Here is a 23,194-nt window from a genome sequence, read left to right on the forward strand (position 1 = left end):
TCATAAATCCTTTTACAATTTTATATTCATTTTAAGGCGTTTTACGTATCCGCAAATATTTTATTACGTTTTCCCAACATTTCATATAAAATAAGGAGATGTGGTATTACTGTCATGAAACAACTATCCGAAAGAGTCGCAATGAAGTGAATTTAAGCAAATAAAGGTCACCGTACGGCCTTCAACATTGATCAAAACCTTTAAAAGTCCCTGACATGACAAAATGTGAAACAATTCAAACGAAAATACCAACAGAATGACGTATAACAAATCAAACAACGGAAACAGATTTGACAGTCAGCAATCTCTATCCGCATATATTCAATATTGTTAAATGTACATATGTGTGAACTGTGAAACAAAGTCCGTTTTGAATATGAACGAAAACATGTAATGCGCTCAAATATCATTATTGCGTGAACATTGTTAAATTCTGCAGGCATTGAAATATTCATTATAAATTTACAGATAATCCACTCGTGTCTACGCCTAACGAAATGTTTGAGATAAACAAAGGACTTGATCTAGTACTCCCGTGTCCTCATGAATCCTATCCAACACCAACAAATGTTTCCTGGACAAGGAATGGTGTTAGAATTTCTGTGCCCAGTTCGACGAAATATAACGGAAGTACCATTGGACGTCCTGCATTAATTATATATGGTACTAAAGAAAGTGATTCCGGGACTTATGTTTGTTCAGTTTCCAATTCCATAGGCACTGGATACAGTAAACCACTTCAACTTCAAATAAGAGGTAAACTATTTAACTTGTTCTTATGCTCACTCCATCAATTAAAAATATTTTAATTATTATTTTGGTCTAGTTGCTTTCATTCAAACCTATTTTGTTATTTCGTCTGTACTAAAAGGCATTGGAAAACAAGTAAAAAAAAGACTCGTCAAAGACATCAGGTTGATAATTTGATATGCCAGACGCTTTGTTTACATATACTTTTGAGTGGCGCTCGAGTCACAGTCAAGAACTGTTTGAAGTGGAAATCAATATTTAAGTTGAATTGCATTAAAAAAAAAAGAATTATAAAAAAGTTATTTCAAAGTTGGTAAATACAATTTATGCCTAAAGCAGATAAACCTGACTGTTTCGTCTGGTTGTAACGTTTGAAGACTTCCATATATATATAATATATTCCTAAAATATGTTTAAACCGATAAAAACTCAAATGAAATGATCTCATAGGATTTGATTTACAATTAACGATGGATTAAAACATGTTTAAACTCGAATTCGGAGGCCAAGAATGCATATATTCTTTTGAGTCCTTTAGGAGCTAGAATCAAGAGAGACAAAACAAGAGTAGCCATCATAACGTAATGTCAGTTTTGTCTTTCAGAGTTCGGACAAAAAAGTTAGGATATGGACTAGGAAAACAATAGTCACCAAACATTTATAAATTTATTACTAAGCCCAGTAATAAACAACTTTACAATCTTCCATTGACAATATAAAATCATATTTTCTTATAAATATCAAGGAAACAATAACTTATTGTCAATCGCACCCCTCATGAACGCGTTGCACTGCCACAATTATCGACCATCAAAAATGTCGTTATTAAACATTCGAAAAGGCTGCACATTAGTCATTAACCTATAATAAAAAGAAACTGAGATCCTACAAATAATAAGACTCATACCCAAAATTAAGCATAGGAGTTACAAATATTTAGAATAAATCAAACGATCAAAATACTCTTGAATGATTTATACCATAAATTTTGCCAAAATTTCACAAGGCTAATAACCATGGAAGACCAATTATTTGATTCAACTGAAAACGATTTCTGAATTTGTTTATATCCGACTCCGCCTTTTTCAACATGATGAAGAATTACCTTCTTATATCGAAGTCACTTCTGGTATATGACGGATAATGCAGGATTTAAACCTCTCCCTGTTTAACACCACGCGTACACTTGTGTCTATCGGGGTCGCCTCCTTGCATTACTCATGCAGGTGGCATTGTTGCATTTAGAGATGTTTTGGGTTCTTTCCACCTACTGAATGCCTGGTTCAAATGGTCACGACGGTAACGAAGAACAACTTCATCCTGAATGAAAATCAATATTAACAAATAACTGGAACGAACATGGGTTCCACTATGGCCCAATCTTAAACAACATATGTACAGGTAAATAAGAAATAAACTCCTAGAATCTGATAATCGGGTAAAACGACTAGATTGAAAGATCAGTATCAATTACTCGTACATGTAATCAAAATGGGATACAGTCGCACAATATATATGTGTTGACAAAATGCATTTTTTCTTTTGAGAAGGATGGTTGATTCGTATATAAGATGAAAAAAATGTATATATGTATAGTTTACAAACCAATTTCGCTCTACGCAAATTCACCTCAGGAAATAAATCTAAGTATGATCTGCGCTATTTGTCTTCGGCCTTTGCTCTCAGTTGATGCTCGGTTTACCTTGTTTCATGGTGCCTGTTCTCCAAAAAACTTTACATTTATCCAAACACACGGAATTAATTGTATTATAAGCTTGGTTTTGTATTCTTCTTTTGCATTACCAGCATTGGGACCTTTGTAGTTGTATTTCAACAAGATGCCAATTCTGAGCTAAAATTCAGACTAAAATATGTCAATCACACTATAATTCAGGGCCAGTAAAACAGACTTCACTAGCAGGGGCAGTTGCTGGTAGCGTTGTGGCTATTGTTGTTGTCGTCGTTCTCATTGTCATTTTCATTTGGAGGCGGAGGTTTGTATTGTGTAATGATAAGGTAAAGCAAACTTGTTGAACATGTATGATTAATTGTTTTCTGTGCACTAAAACGTGTTTTAACTAACTTTTCGAATTACCTTTTACCATGTAAGCTAAAAAGTCTGGAAGGACAAAACCAATGACCGTCATCCGCTTTATGTGAAATCATTTAAGTATGAAATCATTTAGGTGTATATCTTACAGTGCAATTTGGAATCCAGTAGAATCCAAAATCATCCTAGTAGTACAAATTGGAACTTCAATATGTACTGGTAGAAATTGGAATTCTGGTAAATTCTTATTAGAATCCATTACAAATTAGAATTCCAATGTCTACTAGTAGAAATTTGGATAAAATTGAGAATGGATATGGGGAATATGTCAAAGAGACAACAACCCGACCAAAGAGTAGATAACAGCCGAAGGCCATCAATGGGACTTCAACGCAGCGAGAAAATCCTGATCTCAGAGGTGGGCCTCAGCTGTCCCCTAAATAAAAATGTGCACTAGTTCAGTGAAAATGGACGTCATACTAAAAACTCCAAAACAGATAAATGAACTAAAATTTAAAAGAACATACAAGACTAACAAAGGTCAGAGGCTCCTGACTTGGGACAGGCGCAAAAATGTGGCGGGGTTAAACATGTTTTGTGAGATCTCAACCCTCCTCCTATACCTCTAGTCAATGTAGAATAAAGAAACACACAGCAATACGCACAGAAAAATTCAGTTCAAAAGAAGTCCGAGTCCGATGTCAGAATAGGTAACAAAAGAAACTAAGCAAAATGACAATGATACATAAATTAACAAAGGACTACTAGCACTTACTGACATGTCAGCTCCAGACCCAAATTAAACTGATTGAAAAATTATGTTTTCATAATAGGATAACCTAGATTTATACTAGAGGACCATGGATTGTACTAAATAAGTAATTAAAAAGAAAAATATTATTATAATTTTTTTATTTACATATAACCTGGTTTAAGCTTTTGAAAACGCCTCCTGTCCTGTTTAAACAAAAGTCATAACCATCAAAATTGTGATGAATAAACCACTTTTGAAGACATTATATAAGAAACAATATTTTAAATATTTTATTTTATTTTATTTTACAGACAACAATTACCCGGTAAAACAAAAAGAAGTACAGATAAAGTTTCCATGAATCGAGGTAAACATTTTGAAAGTCTTTCGATCGAAAAATAGATTTGTAACCATAAATTAATTGAATTACCAGGGAAACTGGTTAAGCTTTTATATAAAAGGTACAACATCAAAACGCAAGTGACCATATTAAACACTTTGCGTTTAACGTCTGTTAACTTTTACAAGAATATTCTCACCCTCTAACTCCCTGGCGTATTGATCTCAAACTCATATTTATCTTTTGGGTACTTAGTCTAAAAATATGTGTCACATGGTCCGAAACTATTACAGATCTAGATTTATGATGAGGGTGGTTTTTAAACGACCTTGACTACCCATGAGGGTCTTGCATGGTCGAAAAAAACTATTATCTGGGTGAGGATTTGATAAGACAACTATACACAAGAGACCACAAAATGTCAATGTAAGCAACTACCATAGGGTATTTTACAAGGGACTAAAGTAATACTATTTAGTAAGCTAAAAGAATGACAAAATGTAGTAATGTTGTCTTTACCGTCACTACCAATAAATATCAATGTCAGGAATATGAAGATGATCAAACCGTTTCTTAGGTATAATCAGACATTAACGTCCTTTAGTTTGTTCTCACACAGTGCAATTGAATTATGCAATAATTGTTTGTATTTTCTACAATAAAACATTCTAGGACGAGATGACAGTGCAATTGGACTGCACTTTAATGTTAGGCCGATGTCTTCCGCAGCAGCCGATGATTGTAAACTATCCACTATACCCGTAGTAGCAGCTGATGCCGAATACTATAATGTTTCGGATGTAACTAGTACATGCATTAGGGTGGAGGACTTAAAAAAGTATATTCAGAAAAGACAAAAACACGAAGAACTTAAAAACGAATATAAGGTATTACGTAATTGTTAAGTTCTCCAGTATATTTACAAATGTACTTGGGAAATATTTAATTAAAGTTTTCGTATCAAATAAATTTAGATTAACATCGCTAATATTAATAGCACCATTCCTTGTTATTGACACGGGACAAATATGGTTTATATTTGATTCTTTTGATATTGAAAAAGACCGAGATGTTATGAAATGTCTAAAGAAGAGATCAAATATCGTTCACTTTCTAAATTTAACTGAGATTAATGTCGAACAGCAAACACCTGTGTTCTCCCTTTAGATGTCTGCAAGGTTCATATTTTAGATCTGCAAAATTTAGTAAGACTAATTTAACCCCAACACATTTTCATGTGAAAATCCCAAGACAGGAATACGTCAGTTTTGTCTGATGTCCTATCATAATGATGTTTTGTTAGCTATTTGATTGTAACGATAAATCTGTAATAGTCTGTTTTATTTATTAACAAAAGTTAAGAGGCCGGACGTCCCCACAAGCTACTGTAAAACTGTAAAGCTGTGTGTAGACCTCTATATGTCTTCAGTTATTTATTTATGTCGAAGGGTTGTTATCGTATTACCACACATTTGACCGCCCCTTTTCATCAAATAAAAATAATTAAGTTGCTGTGGCATTTGTATATACTTCAAAACTCTTTTTTTAATATTTACTCAGTATAGTATAGTATTGAATCAATTTGTTGACTGCTTGGTCCTTTTAATCTGTTTCTCCTGTTGGGTACAATCTCGATTTTATAATTGGACTATAAGTATAAAGTATAAAGGTTTAACATAATTCTTTGATTTAAATCTCATTTCAATTTAATTTTATATTTCATAAGAGCATACCGAACGTAGCAGAACATCCCACTACTCATGCACAGTCGGAGGATAATATGCCGAAAAACAGATTTAAAACAACATTTCCATGTAAGTAAAAACAATTGTCTCTGGATTCGCATCAATATAAAAATAAGGAGTTGTGGTATGATTGCCAATGAGACAACACTATTAACAACAAAGGTTTTCGTACGGTATTCAACAATGAGCAAAACACATTCCGAAAAGTCAGCCTTAGAAGGTCCCGAAGTGACAAATGTTAAACAATTCAAACGAGAAAACTAAAATCCTGATATATTTACAAAACAACCGCAGAATTACAGGGTCCTTACTTGGGACAGGCACATGTTTGCGGTTGCCCAGCTCTCCCTCTTACCGGGGACAGATGTGTAACATCACAACATATGAACACATAATAAAAAAACAGTTGAAAAGGGCTTAACTCATCAAAACTATACAAATCAGAAAAACAAGTAACAAAGGTATAGACCGGACGTGGCAGTGTATATATACATCGCCGCAAAATCAAACAGAAACTAAGTAGAGATCTGAGAGTACTCGGAGGTACAGCCAGCTTATTCAAAGCCAAAAAACAACTAATGAATCATGTATTGAAATTGTAATTTTACAATGCAAATTATTTCCAAAATTACAAGTGTTCCCTCTACTGCAGTCCCTCGTTTCGAAGGAGAAAAACCGTTTACAATTGTTTTTAAACAAATGATTTATATTTGTTACATGTATGCTTCTATAGTTATCAATGACTATTGTTCCCTGTTTTAATACTGTTTTTGTTACCTTTGTTATTGTTACATTGTATATATCTTATTTTATCTTTATTTCAAATGCACTTGTCTCTGAGAAAATACTCTATCTGCAAGATAACATATATATGTATATTTGTTGGAGAAAAAGTGAGTCTGCTCAATTCTAAGAATTGATAGACTTTTGACGTCAAATCAAGGCCGTTGAAAAAAAATCAAAAACACATAAAAAACATAATTATGTTTTAAAAATATGTTCCCACCTTAAAGCTTTGAATATCTTTCATACTGATAGTACTGGGTTTTTTTATGATATCACTGGATTGTTGTCTCATTGAATTGTTCATACATCTGTAAGACTCTAAAGTGCGATGGGGACGCTAAAGCGCGATGGTCACGCTAAAGTGCGATGGTCTACGCTAAAGTGCGATGGTTCGTTACGCTAAAGTGCGATGGTCTGTGCTATTCAATGGAACACGCTAAAGTCCGATGCCTCAATACGCTAAAATGCGTTTTTCCGCGAAAGTGCGATTGTTTACGAAAATAAGGAAGTTAGCTAAGTTTAAAATCATTCTGACATTACACGCCGTTTCTACAAACGAAGTCATTCACATGTCGGAAAACAAGAATGTTTGTCCAGGGTTTTATTAGACAGCTAAAAAGAAAAAAGAAAAAAGAAACCAAATGATCCCAATCCGAGGAACATTTTGGTCGGTTCTGGAAGAGGTTAACTTAATTCGGCTAATTTTTGTTTACAGGGGCTTCAAAACGACCAGTGTAAAACAATTCAAACGAGAAAAATAATGGCCTGATTTATATACAAAATAATAAACGAAAAACAAATATGAAATACAGCAACAACGAAACGACAACAACTGAATTACAGCTGTAGGTTTATTGGCTTGAAACAGCCGGGTTCATAAAGTTAATACTAGCTACTGCAATGTAGTCATTTCACTTTTTTTAACAACTATCGTACATTAAATGAAAATAAGAAGATGTGATATAACTGTCAATGAGACAACTATCCACCCAACACCAAATGTCGTTAATGTTGCAACTTAAATTCGTACGGCCATCAACGTGGAGTCTAAGCCTACGACGCATAGCAAGTCATATAGGGCTATGCAATGACCAGTAGAAAACATTTTAAAAGAGAAAGACAACGGCATGATTTATAATCTGTCAAAAACAATTAACAAAGAAATTGATAGGAACACAACAAAAAAAAAACAATTGTCTGAACTTATTGCTATACCATCGCACTTTAGCGTGTCATAAAATCGCACTTTAGCATGTCATCAAATCGCACTTTAGCGTGTCATTAAATCGCACTTCAGCGTGTCATAAAATCGCACTTTAGCGTGTCATATCATCGCGATTTAAAAATCAAAAAACCATCGCACTTTAGCGTCTGGCACCATCGCACTTTAGCGTAGACCATCGCACTTTAGCGTGACCATCGCACTTTAGAGTACCATCGCACTTTAGAGTCCTACACATCTACTGTTATGCATTTAACATTTTGACGATTTTATGATGCAGAGGTCCGATACAGTATTTAACGATCACAAGAACACTCTATGTCATTTTTTAACCACTTAATTGAAAGGTGTAGACACGCTTTTCATGCCCTTCAAGGCACTGTTGTTTAATTCTTTTTATTCAAACAAATCGTTCATCTGCTGTATTTCTGCCACGTAGTGTTGTTATTTTAGCGATATGTTTAACATTGCCTTATTAGCGGGAGGTTTGGCTAGCCATTAAACCAGGTTCAACCCATATTTTTTTCTTAAAATGTCCTGTACCAAGTCAGGAATATGGCAGATGTTATCAAATAGTTCGTTTCTGTGTATGTTGGCGTTTGTTTTTGTTGCACTTCAGTGTTTCTGTTGTTTCTTTGTTTTCCTCTTATAGTTGATGTGATTTCCTCGGTTCTAATTTGTAACCCGGATTTGTTTTCTCTCAATCGATTTATGACTTTTTAACAGCGGTATACCACTGTTAGCTTTTATTCATCTGCTCTTTCATCGTTATTAAATTGTGTCATTATACGCATAACGCGTTGCGGAGGACATGGAAATACCGGGCGTCCGTCCGTGCGTCCGTCCGTGTGTCCGTCCGTCCGTCCGGTCTTGTTAGCGCTCTCACAGGTACAATTCTTGCCAGATTTTTATATAACTTATACTATAGATTAATATCAGCAATATCTCGGGTAAATTCTATAATGGTGGCCGATCGACTTGTTTTATAAGAGTCATGTCCCTTGGAAATATTAAATTTATTGATAATAGCCTCGTTAGCGCTCTCACGGGTACAATTCTTGCCAGATTTTTATAAAACTTATACTTTAGTTAAGATCAGCAATATCTCGGACAAGTTTTATAATGGTGGATGACCGACTGTTTTTTAAAGAGTTATGCCCCCTGGAAATATAAAATATGTGAAACGCAGGGGACATTGGAACTCTGTTCTTTTATTTTTTATTTTTTTTTCCAGTTGCTCTTTTAATCAGTATCAAATTGTTACACTATGCTAATCCTTGTAAAAATTGGAGGATGTGGTGTGATTATCAGTGAGACAACTTTCCCCAAGAGACCAAATAACGTAGAAGTTAACAACTTTCGGTCACTGTGCGGCCTTTAACAATGAGCAAGCCCATATCGTATAGTTAGCTATAAATAACCGAAATAACTAATGGAAAACAACACAAAGGAGAAAACTCATGGCCTGATTTATCTACAAAACCATTAACGAAATACAAAAATGATAAACAAGACCATACGAAAACCACTAAATTACAGGCTCTTGACTTGCATGGGACAGGCACATTAGCCTAGTCAATTTAGCTCTAAAATCACTCAACCTGCAACTAATTGCAACACAATGTATTTTTAGTGCAAATTATAATATAGACTTGTTCTAACAACATGTTAAAAGTATACATTGATAAAATTTTAGGAAAAGGTTATTTTTGGGTGAAATATGTGGTTTTTAGAGCAAAAATGCTGATAACTGGAAAAGAAGAAAAATTGTTATTTATGGTTATATTTTTAGACCTAAAGCTTGTTGAAGACAGGAAACCTTATCTTAATAGACTAATATGTAGTCCTCTAGTTTTTATTATTCATATTGAAGTGATTTTGAGGTGAAATGAGTGATTTTTAGTGAAAAAAACGCTGAAAACTGAAAACGTTAAAACTCTCCGTTGTTAATGTTTAATATTTTTGAAATTTTATCTATATAGAAAAAAAACATACTATTTTATGTTTATTTTGTGAAGTCCTTTAGTTATCAATATTTATATTTGGGTAATTTTGGTTGAATATATGTTTTAAGAGAGAAAAACTAGGAAAACTGGAAATGAAAAAATCTCGGTTATTGATGGTCAAAACTTTCGAATTGGGATCTAAATAGAAAATAGAAAATACTACCTGATGTTTATCGTAGGAAGTCCTATAGTTATTAGTATTTAAAAAAATTGTAATTCTTGGGTAAAACGTAATTTTTAGAGAAAAAATTTAACATTGTGAGAAATGGAAATAAAAAATGACAATAAACTAACATGGGTTGTCTGCTATATGAAAATATTATGGTCAAAGATATATATATTATATAAAGTAAAGCATTACCAAAATCCTTCTTAGATATCTCATTGAATTAATTTAATAAAAGGTAATCAGCTTTAGCCTAGGAACTGTAAAAAAAAGATCATGCATCATCTGAGAATAAACTAAAATTTGTAGTGTCTGTGGGCGACTTATGGCCAGAGATAGCATTTAGATAGTCATGTCTAATCTGAAAGTATGTCTGTTGGTTTTTGTTAGTCGTATGGGTTGCTTTCTCATTGACCTTAAAAACCTCACATCTCTTTTTATTAATAGATATACTCTATTACAGAAATATCAATGTTAAAGACGCCGTTTCCTGCTTCTGGAAAACTGACCTGTATTCAACTCATTTGAACGAAACTAAAAAAAGAAATCTGAAAAAAAAACACCTCATGCCACACGAATATAAATGTTTAGCTTTTGAGGTCCACTAAACTCTATCAGTGATCTCTTGGTAGTTTGATCGCTTGCCAGTGAAACTATGATTTATTGTAAAATCTCCCCACTTTAAAAACATAAGAAGATTTTGTATGATTGCCAATGAGAAAACTTTCCACAAGACATAACAATGATGTGGGTGTGGATGTAAACAACTCTGGCTCATCGTCAAAATATAAAACAAGTCAAACGAGAAACTCAAAGGCCTGATTAATTTTAAAACAATAAACGGGAAAACAAATGTGGCAGACAGCAAACAATAACCAACAAGTAATAAAGGGTCACTGACTTGTGATCATGATATTCATAGTGTGCAGTGTTAACCATGTTTGCGAGCACTCAACCCTCCCATAATTAGGAACACTTTTGAAATAGCACACACCATAAGAACAAATTGTAAAACTCAGTTGGAACGGGCTCGACTCAAAAAGATCAGCGCGGAGCATGAAAACCAATTAACAAAAATACACTGAGTTTTCATAATCAGTTCAAAGCTAATTACAGTTGATGAATAAATACTGTTCGCACCGACTAAAATATAAATCAGTACACATCCGATTAGCAACCAAAGTGAAAAGTGAGAATCAGTGTTACATCCAAAAACAGCTTGCAAAGCCAAAGCTTTACTTATATGGTCTGTGAGTACTGAGATTGTCGCTAATTACATGAGTAGCTATTTGCTTCGAGGAGCCTGACATTTTCATTTTTGAAAAATATTAAACATTAAAATCATTTAACACTCATCATTCTTATTTTTTTATGAAATACATTGTTGGATTCTAAATCTAAACATGTTTGTTCCAGAAGGGAAATGAAAAAAAAAATGATTGTTTTCTTTATAAAGTTGTGGGGAAAAATACAATAAAGACTTTGAATTTCAAAAATTACGTCTTGCATTAACATTTATTTTTATAAAGGACAAAACATGTGTTTCGAGGACCCCTCCCCCAACAAAAACAAAAAAAACAACTGTCGGTGCCTTTAACACAGTGGCAGAATTCTTTCTAATATCGAGCAAGGTTGTGACAAAGATGGTTAATTTAATTTAGTACAATTTACCAATTGTAGGTTATACACCAACATTGTTTTGGAGAATAAGATTCTTGGATTGTAAAATTGCAGAACATAATCTCGGTCTATATCTTTATTCAAATATACAAATTTTGAGAGAGGAAAGTGATTCATTTGTAATATTTTCTTTTAAATTGAGATAATTATGTATTGTATCGTATTATACAACTGTTTAAAAAAATACAGAACATTTTTTGTATAATTTTATTATTTTCAACTTTTGCAAATAAGGGGAAGCAACTCGTATAACCTTACTTTTACTACAAAAAAGTTTTATTAATATTACACCACTTTCTGCAAAATATAATTTTGTACATTTTTAGTATGTTGTTCATAGATAGTAGCAGACTTGTTTTTCAGAGAAAAACTTTGTGTTGCAATTAGTTGCAGGTTGTTCACTAAATTGACTAGACTACATACATAATGTGGCTGGATTGAACATGTTTGCTGGCGCAAAACCCTCCTTTCAACATGTGACAGTGGTGTTACAGACACCATAAGAGCAATCTATAAAACCAGTTGCAAAGGACCGATCGATACAAACACTTATTCTTCTTGTATCCTCTCCTCTGATATCTTTGAAATACAGGCTTGTTTTCGTTAAACACAGTAAGATACTCCGGATTGGAAAATAGTTTTTTGCTGGTGACATGTCGGACTTAATGTACATCATTTGTAGGTATTTAAAAATGTTTATATTTTACAAGAATGGAAATGTAGATTAAATTAGCGAACAGTTGTTGTAATATTATAGTAAATAGTACATTTTGTTTAATCTATAACTGAAACAAAAATTGCCTCTTTTAGATGACCGCACAAGAGTCATATTGAAATCCGATGGAGGGTCTGATTATATTAATGCAAACTATATTGATGTAAGTAGAGTATGACATAATTCTAACGGTAAAAATGTGTTTTCAATGGTTTTATTTTTTTTCCGCTTTTTCAAAACAGAAGGGTCACGTAGAGAGTTATGTTGATAAATTAAGATTCATGTATCCAATTGAAATTGTTTTTCTTTTATTTTATTAATCTCTGTTTAAGTTATAGATAATGCATATTTTAAGGTTTTTCTTGTCGTAGAACACACCTCGGGGTGTCAGGATTGATCAAACGACCGTAGGGAGGTCTTTCTTTGGGCAATCCTGACACCCCGAGGTGTGTTCTACGACAAGAAAAACCTTAAAATATGCATTATCTGACTTATATACCGTCAGAAAAATATTATTTTTATAAAGATTTGCAAAATTTAGCATCCTATTTTACCGACCACACTAAAGTGGGATATTCCTGTCTAATGCGTTCAGGTTTTTATACACCCTACGGCTCATTTAGAATGTGAAATAAAACTCACTAATTAATCTAGATATAAACCTTAGAAATTATTTTCTATACACAATATTAAAATATAAAATATTACTGTAACTGCATGAAGTAAGACACAAATGAATTGTTACCATCTGATAACGGTGTATGAAAGACAAGACACTTTGTAAGTAATTTATTGTACCAACTTAGTTTATGGAAAGGAGGAGGTGCTATGATTTTTTTTTTTGTATATTTGTAATGACATTTTATCGCGGAAAGGTTATTATTTTTTCAACAATTTTTAATTGAATCGAATGAAATATTCATAATGATTTTCTTTTGAATAGCAATACATTGTTTAACAAATAATCAGGATATAATTATATACCCTCCCCCCACCCGCCCTCATTATGAGGTACGTGAATGTTATTCAATAGAATATAAGAATATTTTATTAGTTAATCATTTGATTAACAAGAACTGACACGAAGGGGTCACAAAATCGTGATACATGTACATGTTACACGAAAACGTATATCAATACATGTTGGTCACAGTATGATTTCCTATCCAGTGTGTATCGTCCTGAACATGCATGAAATATTTGCCACTGGACGTTAAGTAACCATAATCAATCAACCTATTCAGTGTGAATCAATAAGATTTTCAAAATCTTACACACGAATATGTTAAATCTGGCTTTATTTTAAAGTGTTATGAAAGTTTAACATTAAAATTCATCTCGCATATATGATAATGTCTCTGTAAGGGACCGGTCAAAATTTCTCAATGCATGGGACCGGTGCAAAGGCGCATGGGACATGCTCTTTTTTAAAACAAAATTTCCATGGGACCTGATTTTTTTCAAGTTGAATGTGCATGGGACATTGACTTTTTTTCACTTGTGAAGGTCTATAAAAATCTTAAATATTTTGAAAAGAAAATGATAATCTCTATCTTTGTCAATCATCATTTATTGAAAACAATTATATAATTTGCCTATTTAAAAACAGTAGATCTCCAAATGAATTAAAATTTGGCATATTGTAAGAACAGTATATACATGACATAATGGCCCAATTAAATGAAAATCTAAGGTTATTTTAAAAAGACATCAGAAATTAAACAATTTAAAGTCAGATTTACTTTGTTCCTTCCATGCTTCTAAATTAAAACCAAGAGTAAGATTTAGCTTTTATACTCATATTAATAATTTGATATTCATTCAAATAAATTTTGAAAATTATAACACAGAGTGATTGGTGCATTTATAAGTATCATGTATCAGGAAAGATGAAGTAACAAACTGCATTAGAAAGAATCTTTTAGTGTAACAGGACGACAAAAATAATAGATATGGTTACTTGATTAAAATCATGTGAAATTACATGTACACAAATAAATATAAAATTCAGTAAAAATTAGAATGAACTGGCCCATCCCTCCTATAAATAAAGAGTCAGTTAAAGCACATGTACTGGTAATACAATCTGAATGTAGTATATATTTCCAAATTCCTTGCAGGTCCAAATAGATATAAGAAGATGTGGTATGAGTGCCAATGAGACAACTCTCCATCCAAGTAAAAATTTATAAAAGTAAACCAAATGTCTGTTATTGAGATTTTCTTGTAATTTGATGAACACGAAAACAATCAAAATAATTAAGTAAGTATTTAATTTGATGTTTATACACATTTTAGTTAAAAATAAATTATCATTTTAAGTTTTGATATATATATAAGTTTTCTGATTATATTATAGCAGGGCAAGAATTTTGTTCATAAAACTAAACCTGGACAAGTAATAAATATTAGCATGGCCAGAGAGCAAAAAGATTTTTGAAAATAACTAATTTCTCTACAACAAAATTGGCGGGACAAGAAAAAGTAAACAAATCGCAAAAAAAAATAACCTCAGATAATAACTTCAAAAAATTAAATAAAGAATGTGGGCATTATTTGAATGATGTACATGTATGCTTGTCTGGCACATTGGTTTGAGGGACTTTATGCGAGTTTATACTGTATGAATTAGCATGGGACACCAACTTTTTTTGTTGCAAAATAGAATGGGACATAAACTTTTCTTCACTTGCATAACCATGGGACTTCAAGTTTTTTTACAGTTCATTTTGGTTTTGCACCGGTCCCATGCGTTGAGAAATTTTGACCGGTCCCTAATGTAGCGATAAATTAACAAAACTTCACATTATTTGTTTCTAAAATTAAAATTCGGGCAATGACGATTTTGTTACACCTATCATAGATTGAACTTTGAAAAATAAATTCCCAAATCGGCAACAGAAACTATCAGACGAATATAATTTTGAAGTAAATTATAGTTTGCATTTTTATCAAGGAAAATAATGACCTCACACAGGTAATTATTTAATGCCTTGGAGCATATTTCATTGAAACATGGTATTGTCCGGGTTGATTCTTCGAAAGAATGACCTATCGTTCTGAAAGAAAATAACTCCATATAGGTATATAATTTTTTCTAACATTTATACAGTGTGTATATAAATTATAGATACTTCAATTAGATATACATGTCTTTTATATAGGGGTTTGAAAAGGAAAGATGCTACATTGCGTGTCAAGGTAAACAGTCTTTGTTTTGTTGAACAACGTTTGAAATAATTCTTAGAATATGAATTAAGATAAACAAATCAAAGTATCATTTATTCACACACACATACATACATATAAATAAATTAAATCGAATGAAACAGACGACATAAAAAATAACCACACTTAAGATAATTATCGTCAAATGAAAAAAAAACAAACAAATCAATCAAAAAGTAAATAACACCAAAAAGGTATCATTTTCAAGATTACTTTATATAAAAATAACGAGATGTGGTATGATATCCAATGAGACAACAATACACCAAAGTTCAAATAAAGTTGATGAGAAAGCCTTGAATTGTATTTTATCAAATTATCGAATCATGTAGACCTAAAGTTGGGACTGTTGAAGGTTTGGCGGAGAATATTGAGAATTCTTTGTCTTGAAGTAGAAGTGTTCGTTCATAAAAAATGTTCAATCAATTCTAGTTGAAGGTAAACTTTAAACTACGAAGTAGTAACGTCCCAATGACCAAAATTATTGCTAAAAAAGTTACATCATGGTATTGTGCGGTGTAAATTATTTAACACTGCATACACATACATGTAACTATATTGAAACATAATTGTCTTATTTACAGGTCCGATCAAAACCACAGTGGGGGATCACTGGAAAATGATATGGCAGGAAAATATTGATCAAATTGTAATGTTAACGAATTTGGTAGAAGGTATTAAGGTACATTATAGTTTTATGATATAATATATTGTTTAACTATACAAAAATGCAAATGATCAAACGTGTTACCTGTATATATGCTAGCATTAATCAAACCATGTTGTAAATTGTGTTGTCATTTAAAATTAAAAAAATAATACTTTAAATGAAACTTCATTATTTGAGATTTTCAACAAACCGTTATACACATAATCGAGAGATAAAAGATAAAAGTCAATGGGAGATCTCTTTTCTCTTTTAAGTTTATTCACAATGTCCTAAACCTTGAAGGCGATCGTACAAACACCTGTGTATTTTTGAAGACTTTATTTTTATCTCTTTATTCTTTTTTTTATTATTTGTGTATCGTTGAGGTACTGTCTCGTTGATGTATACTCCATATATTCTTTTATCGACTGACCCTTCTGCCTAATATTTTTCAAGATCAAGGCCAGGACCTCATACTTGAAAATATCGATACTTGTTCATGTCCATCCGAGAAAATTTATCAATATGATGCACATGACTTCATTCATACAACTACCTCAACGTTTCGTACGCGCTCGTAAAAATAGTTGAACGACCTTTTTCATTCTATTCAATTTTCTCAACCAAAATACATTTTGTTCAGACAAATTGTCAATAAAAAAATTAATGGCATTTATTTTATTGATACATGTACTGACTTTACCAGCTCGAATATCAGCTTGCCCTAGCGGACTCGATTGATATTCTTGCTGATAAAGTTAGTATCAAAAAACAAAAATTCCATTTTTCTATATATTCATTCAGAAAAATGTCAGATATTACCTTGAATTAACAGAAAAGTTACTTTTACACGTTCATAAATATCTATGACTTCCAACATTTTTACAGCCGGTATCAGCATCTAGTCGTAAATATAATGTATTTGTTAAAATCAATATTCAACAGTTTTTTTTACTGTATATTTTAATTTTATGGCAACTAAAACACAACAACATTTACAAACTTTCGAAATTTCTGAAGTCTATCAACAGCAAGAACTACAGGCGTGATTAACCCATTAGTTCAATAAATGTAAGAATGCAGAAAACTATAAAGAAAATATAACAGACTAGTAGATGATTATATAAAATATGCATTTAAAATTGCTCATTGTCTGTCTTGATATACATGCATGTTATTACCATCTGTTTTCTTTTTCCTCGTGATTAGAATAAATGTGTACAATACTGGCCTGCTGGTGGTAAACAAATGGTCCATGGAAATCTGAGTCTCCGTCTGAACGTTGAAAAGGAAAGAACAGCATATGTCACAAGAGAAATAACAATTGAAGACAAAAAGGTATTTTGTTGGATGATTTGGGTAATATATGATGACACACATGCACCATTGTTGTTTTCATTCAACCTGGCAAAACGATAAATAAACTAGACACTTGAAATGAAGGCTATAAGCATGTAATATAATTACCTGTATAATCAAGGAGGTAACATTAGTTAGGTAACCTCCTTTGTTTTGTCAAAAAAGACACAGTAGATACCAAAGGAATCACTGTTTTTAACTTGAAGGTAATTTTAACATTTCAAAATAATCATACAAAAAAGAAAAGAACATGATCACGAAACAGATGAATTGGATAACGAGTTAGCAATTTTCTAAATCTAATGGAATGTCGAATTTCATATTACGATGTTATTTATTTAATGAAAATGTTTTACACTGAAATAATGACTAAAATTGAATTATGTATTTATTTTGCATTAAAATAGAGATAACTGTATTATATTTGAAGCTTTGCAGACGTCCATTGGTAGTTTAACTGTCGCAAATATCCGTTTACATGTCTCCGCTACGCGTCGCCAGGTAAACCCAATTTGCGACAGTAAAACTACCGATGGACGTCCGCAAAGCTTCAAATACAATACAGTTATCTCTTAATTAAAGTGTTCCGTTTCAAGTGGAAATTAACAAAAATGCATTGTTTATTTAAAGACTAAAACATATATTGACACTGTTATGAATTGTTGGCGTGAAAGTCATTCTGAAATAGCAATGTTATAACATGACTGTACCAAGTCAGGAATATGACAGTTGTTATCCATTCGTTTGATGTGTTTGAGCTTTTGATTTTGCCATTGATTAAGGACTTTCCGTTTTGAATTTTCCTCGGAGTTCGGTATTTTTGTTATTTTACTTTTTAAACCGTCAAACCAAATATGGCTTTTATCAAAGATGTAAAACATGATTGGTCACGATAGTGTTTTGTTCAAAAGATAATCATATAGCGTTTCATATTTAATTGACAGATAACAAATACACTTTCCCTTGACTTATTCAAATGTCATAATAAAACATAAGTTCTTGTGTCATAGCTCAAACAGATAAACATTTTAATATACATAAATATTATATAATAATGCAAAATACACTTCTTAAGCTAGTTTTGATATTATGACATTATGATAATTAAAAGATTTCTTAAATTCTATAGGCGTTTTGATATCTCTGAGATACAAGCAAATACCCTAAGGCGCTTAAAATATATTTTTGGTAACGGTTTCAACAGCCGATAAAACACAAAATGCATGACATACAGTTCTGAAGAAAAGGACACTGCAAACACATAAAGCAGATGCCATAAAGGGGAAACGAATTTATAATTACGCGATATCACTAAATCATTGTATATCCTTTTGTTAGAGTGGCAAAAAGCGTAAAGTGACTCAGTACCATTTCACAGCTTGGCCAGATCATGGAACTCCAGATCCTTTGTATCTTGTTCTGTTTCATAGACATGTGATATCTGATACCAAAGCTGGACATTCAGGGCCTTTGTTGGTTCATTGCAGGTAAAAAGTTATTTCGAAAGTTGAAAAATCATACAAATACACATAGATTTTTTCTTTGTACATAATAACTTTTTTAGTATTAAAATATATTGTTAATCGTTACCAATAATTCAACTGCATTAGTATTAAACTGAATTATAATATGCAGTTGCATTATTGGTATCTACCGCATATTAAGACACACGCCTAACTGTCATTATTGCATATTAAACATACACAATAATTCAATACGTAGAAAAATATTTACTTACTAAATTCTTATTTAAAAAAAACGCAAAATATTCAGGTTTTATTTGCAACACCTGAGTACTTAATATTGACCAATTTAAATTGACATTGCTCTTTAAAATAATTTTATCCTTGAATTTTAAAATATCAAAAAAAGTGCAGTATTTGATCTTTTATTGACGTTTTGGTATGTAATGGTTTTATTGCAGTGCTGGTATTGGAAGAACAGGAACTTACATTGCTCTTGATGCTCTGTTGGAAGAAGGGCGGACTACAAAGTTTCTTGACATTTTCAAATTTCTGAAGAAAATGAGATACAGCCGAATGAATATGATTCAAACCTCTGTAAGAACTTATATAATTCAAACTATGTAGTTCGTTTACAATAATGTCTCGCAATGTTATATGCACGACAGTCTGTATAGGAGAGGCGAAAGTTACCAAAGGGATATTTAAACTTTTAAGTCGAAAATAAACTGTCAACGCCACGACTCAAACAGAAAAGACAAACAGACAAACAACAGTACACAAAACACAACATAAAACTAAAGACTGATCAACACGAAACCCACAAAAAACTGGTTGTGATCTCAGGCGCTCCGGAAGGGTAAGTAGATCCTGCTCCACATGTGCATGATGTGACACCGGTCGTGTTACTCCATAAAATACGTTGACAAATTAAACAAAGTAATTAGACATCACGCAATACCTGTATAGAATGTTATTGTATGGTCAGCAAATAGAAACATATAAGTACCCGTCCTTAATACTAAGAATTACTTAATCATACGTTCTGATTATTTAAGTACACCAAATGATCTGTCACATAAAAGTTCATAGTTCGATTATATTATCTGGTAGCTACAATTTGGTTGTATTGAATATTTCTGTTTATTTTATCGAAGCTTGTTTTAGAAAAAGTTCATTTGTATCAAAGTTCATTATAGGCGGTAATGTGATTTTATTCTTTAGATGTTAATCAATATAGTCTACGAATCACAGACAAACTGGGGATGAACACAGGTTTCTCGGAAGGTTTAGCTGTAATGTTCTTATCAAAACCTTGTTATTAAATCGAGAGTAATGAATACAAAGATAAATATGTGTAATGTGAGATATTTGTCGTTGTGTCCTATAGATAAAAAGTAGTCGAGCAATATTTTTTCGATTACATTCAAGATTTGTCTAAATCGTGCATGTTTATAAAAATGCATCCTCATTCAATACGACTTTGGCATAGATATAGTCATGTATTCTCTAAACTAACAGGATCTTCTCGCAGTTTTGCTGTGCAGTCTTAGCATTTCGGGCATTGCTCATGTCAATGACAGTTATGATTATCAGAAAATGTGTTGCATGAACACACTTGATTTATCAACTGATAAAACAAATAAGATATTAATTGCAATATTCAAGGTGAAGTAGCAGGTATGATAAGAACCATAACTTGGCCCCCTTCAAATTTCAAAAATATTAAAAATTATTCAAGCCTTTAAAACAATTGATAATTTTATTGATTTTACTGATATATGAATATGGACACTTAATGCATAAAGCTCATTAGTTATGTCCCTTTGATGTCGTAAACTTGTTCTTATGTTCTACTTTTACACCCCTGTCCCAGGTTAGGAGGAGGGTTTGGCGCCAGCAAACTAGTTTAATCCTTCCACGCACATTCTATATGTGACTGTTTAAAGTCAGGAGCCTGTAGTTCAGTAGTAATCGTTAGTTCATGTCTGTCATATTTGTTTTTTCAAAAATTATTTGTTAGAAATTATGACGGTAATTTTCTCAATTTAATTGTTATTTGCCTTTTATTGCCGACTATACGGTATTGATTTTTTTTTACGCCATTTACGGGACGTATTATGGTATATCGTTGTCTGTAAGTCTGTCCGTCTGTTCGTCCGTCGTCAGCATGTCGGACAATAATTCAAAAACGCTTTTATCAATTTGAATCTATTGACGTGAGCTCCCTTTCGATTTTATAAATTTTAGATTTAACGTTTCCGGGTTATGGGGTTTTATTCATTAAAAAAAAAGGGATTTTTCCAGTTTTCTGACAAGAAATCAAATACATTTTCACCAATTTGCAAGAACCTTTGGTCAATTGTTTATATCTATTGACGTAAGCTCTCTTTCGATATTTATAAATTATATAATTTTTGTTTTTTAAATTTCTGAGTTATGAGATTTTATTCATAAAAAAAGGGTGATTTTCCACTTTTCTGAAAATAACTCAAAAGTGCTCTGAGCAGATTTATGAAACGTTGGTGACTGATTTATATCTATCAAAATAACCTCTTTATATTCATTGTTGAAGTCCGTACAGTTGCCTACAATTACTTACATCCACATCTGAACTTTGAGGGGGGGGGGAGTAATTGTCGCATTGGCAATCATACCACATTTCCTTATTTCTATATTGAAATTGACATATTTGATCTAATATACATTTCTAGATATTACTTTCATGATCTCAAAAGAAAGCTCATTTAGTAGATAATTTGCAGGTTTGCATTCAGTTGAAGAAAATAGTTTGAATGACTACATCACATATGTAAGAAGAAATCGTAATACTTTTACCTGAAGGAGTAATGTCTCATATACATCTAAAGATTTTATGTTGAGATTAATAATATTTTTTTTCATTTTCGAATTCAACCTACCAAATATGTGGCCTGATCATACCCTCTTCATTGTCATTAGAATTTTTTGTTCTCTTAATTTTTTGCTATAAAAGGATCAGTACGTGTGTTTGCACTATGCCCTACTAGAGGCTTTCACAATGAAAGAAACAAAGATTCGAAAGGACAAGTTCAGTGAAGTATGGCAGAGTATTCTGACTGATCACAGACCGCTCAATCATCAAAGGCTTAACAAAGAATTTAAGGTAAACAATCATCAGTTTATATAACATGTAATAAATAAAAGGACGTATTGGGTATATACCAATGAGACAACAACCCAACGACGAACATTCAATGTACCTAATAGGTAATAGACTGTCAAAACAAAGACTGTTAAACTTGCCAAGTCAAAACTTCCGACTTGTATAGTAGTTATTTTAGTACATGTCGATGTTTCCCAATCAGATCTGGTGTATTAATATAAAGCCCATATTTATTTATGTAATTTGTCCTACACATCAAGTGACACGTTGCTGACTTTTTGTGATGTAAATGTATCTTCTCTGTTACTTTCAATATTATTTCATTAAAGAATCAAAGACAATAGATAATGACACACCTGTAGTGTTTAACGTTATACCTTCAGAATACACGACACTGAAATGATAAATACATTCTAAGACTGATATACAAACATTACTTAATATATATTAAGGAATATAATATATTTATCAACAACATTAAATGTTGCATCGAAAATGGATGACACTTCGAAGAATCGTGTGTTTATACAGTATCTTCGGAATATTTAAACATGTTTATGAGATTGTTATTTTCAACTTCATGGACATCTGTTTAAATCAACTATATGTTTGAATTAAACGTTATTCAGGAACTCGAACAACATGTAGGAGAAATAAAGGGTCTTTCATCTTCAGTAAGTAAGAACATCTCCTTATATAATTTTATTTTCTTTGATTTTTTATAAGAAATCATTTGATTGTAAATAAAGTGCACTGTCCATTCTGAAGAGGAGTATTGGTTTACAGTTATGAGTTTTATGCATTTTTACATGAACTAATCAGTAAATGCATTATTTTTCTTGCATGTACCTTTTTATAACATTCATTATTTTTTCTTCTTGGCTTTTTAAGTTCATTCTTCATGTTCATACTCAGTTCATCGTTTCATAATAAAGTTAAGAAGTAAATGCTTTCGTGGTTTGCTAAAGTTACGTTACATCAAAGAAGAATGACTTGATTGGTTATGCTTAGTCAGTACATCACTGTTACATTGTATGTGATGATAGAACGTTTAGAAGAATGTGCTGTGCTATGTTTACTTTGTTTTCTATGACAATACAGCATGGTTAATATTTTATATAGATATGATCAGTTTT

General features: G+C 32.0%; 1 protein-coding gene across 1 annotated transcript in view; it reads left to right on the forward strand.

The window, feature by feature from the left end:
• Positions 1-23,194, forward strand: part of LOC127706013 (receptor-type tyrosine-protein phosphatase alpha-like) — a 72,730-nt gene that overhangs the window by 40,153 nt on the left and 9,383 nt on the right. The window contains exons 7-19 of the mRNA XM_052210407.1: positions 469-756; positions 2,645-2,744; positions 3,866-3,921; positions 4,567-4,781; positions 5,621-5,708; positions 12,310-12,377; positions 15,379-15,415; positions 16,027-16,124; positions 17,301-17,429; positions 18,789-18,937; positions 19,375-19,510; positions 21,909-22,058; positions 22,688-22,732. Coding sequence (XP_052066367.1) covers positions 469-756; positions 2,645-2,744; positions 3,866-3,921; positions 4,567-4,781; positions 5,621-5,708; positions 12,310-12,377; positions 15,379-15,415; positions 16,027-16,124; positions 17,301-17,429; positions 18,789-18,937; positions 19,375-19,510; positions 21,909-22,058; positions 22,688-22,732 — 1,559 coding nt within the window. The remainder of the gene's footprint in view (positions 1-468; positions 757-2,644; positions 2,745-3,865; positions 3,922-4,566; positions 4,782-5,620; positions 5,709-12,309; positions 12,378-15,378; positions 15,416-16,026; positions 16,125-17,300; positions 17,430-18,788; positions 18,938-19,374; positions 19,511-21,908; positions 22,059-22,687; positions 22,733-23,194) is intronic.

The sequence above is a fragment of the Mytilus californianus genome, unplaced genomic scaffold (assembly GCF_021869535.1).
Source record: "Mytilus californianus isolate M0D057914Y unplaced genomic scaffold, xbMytCali1.0.p SCAF_6, whole genome shotgun sequence".
Taxonomy (NCBI): Eukaryota; Metazoa; Mollusca; class Bivalvia; order Mytilida; family Mytilidae; genus Mytilus; species Mytilus californianus.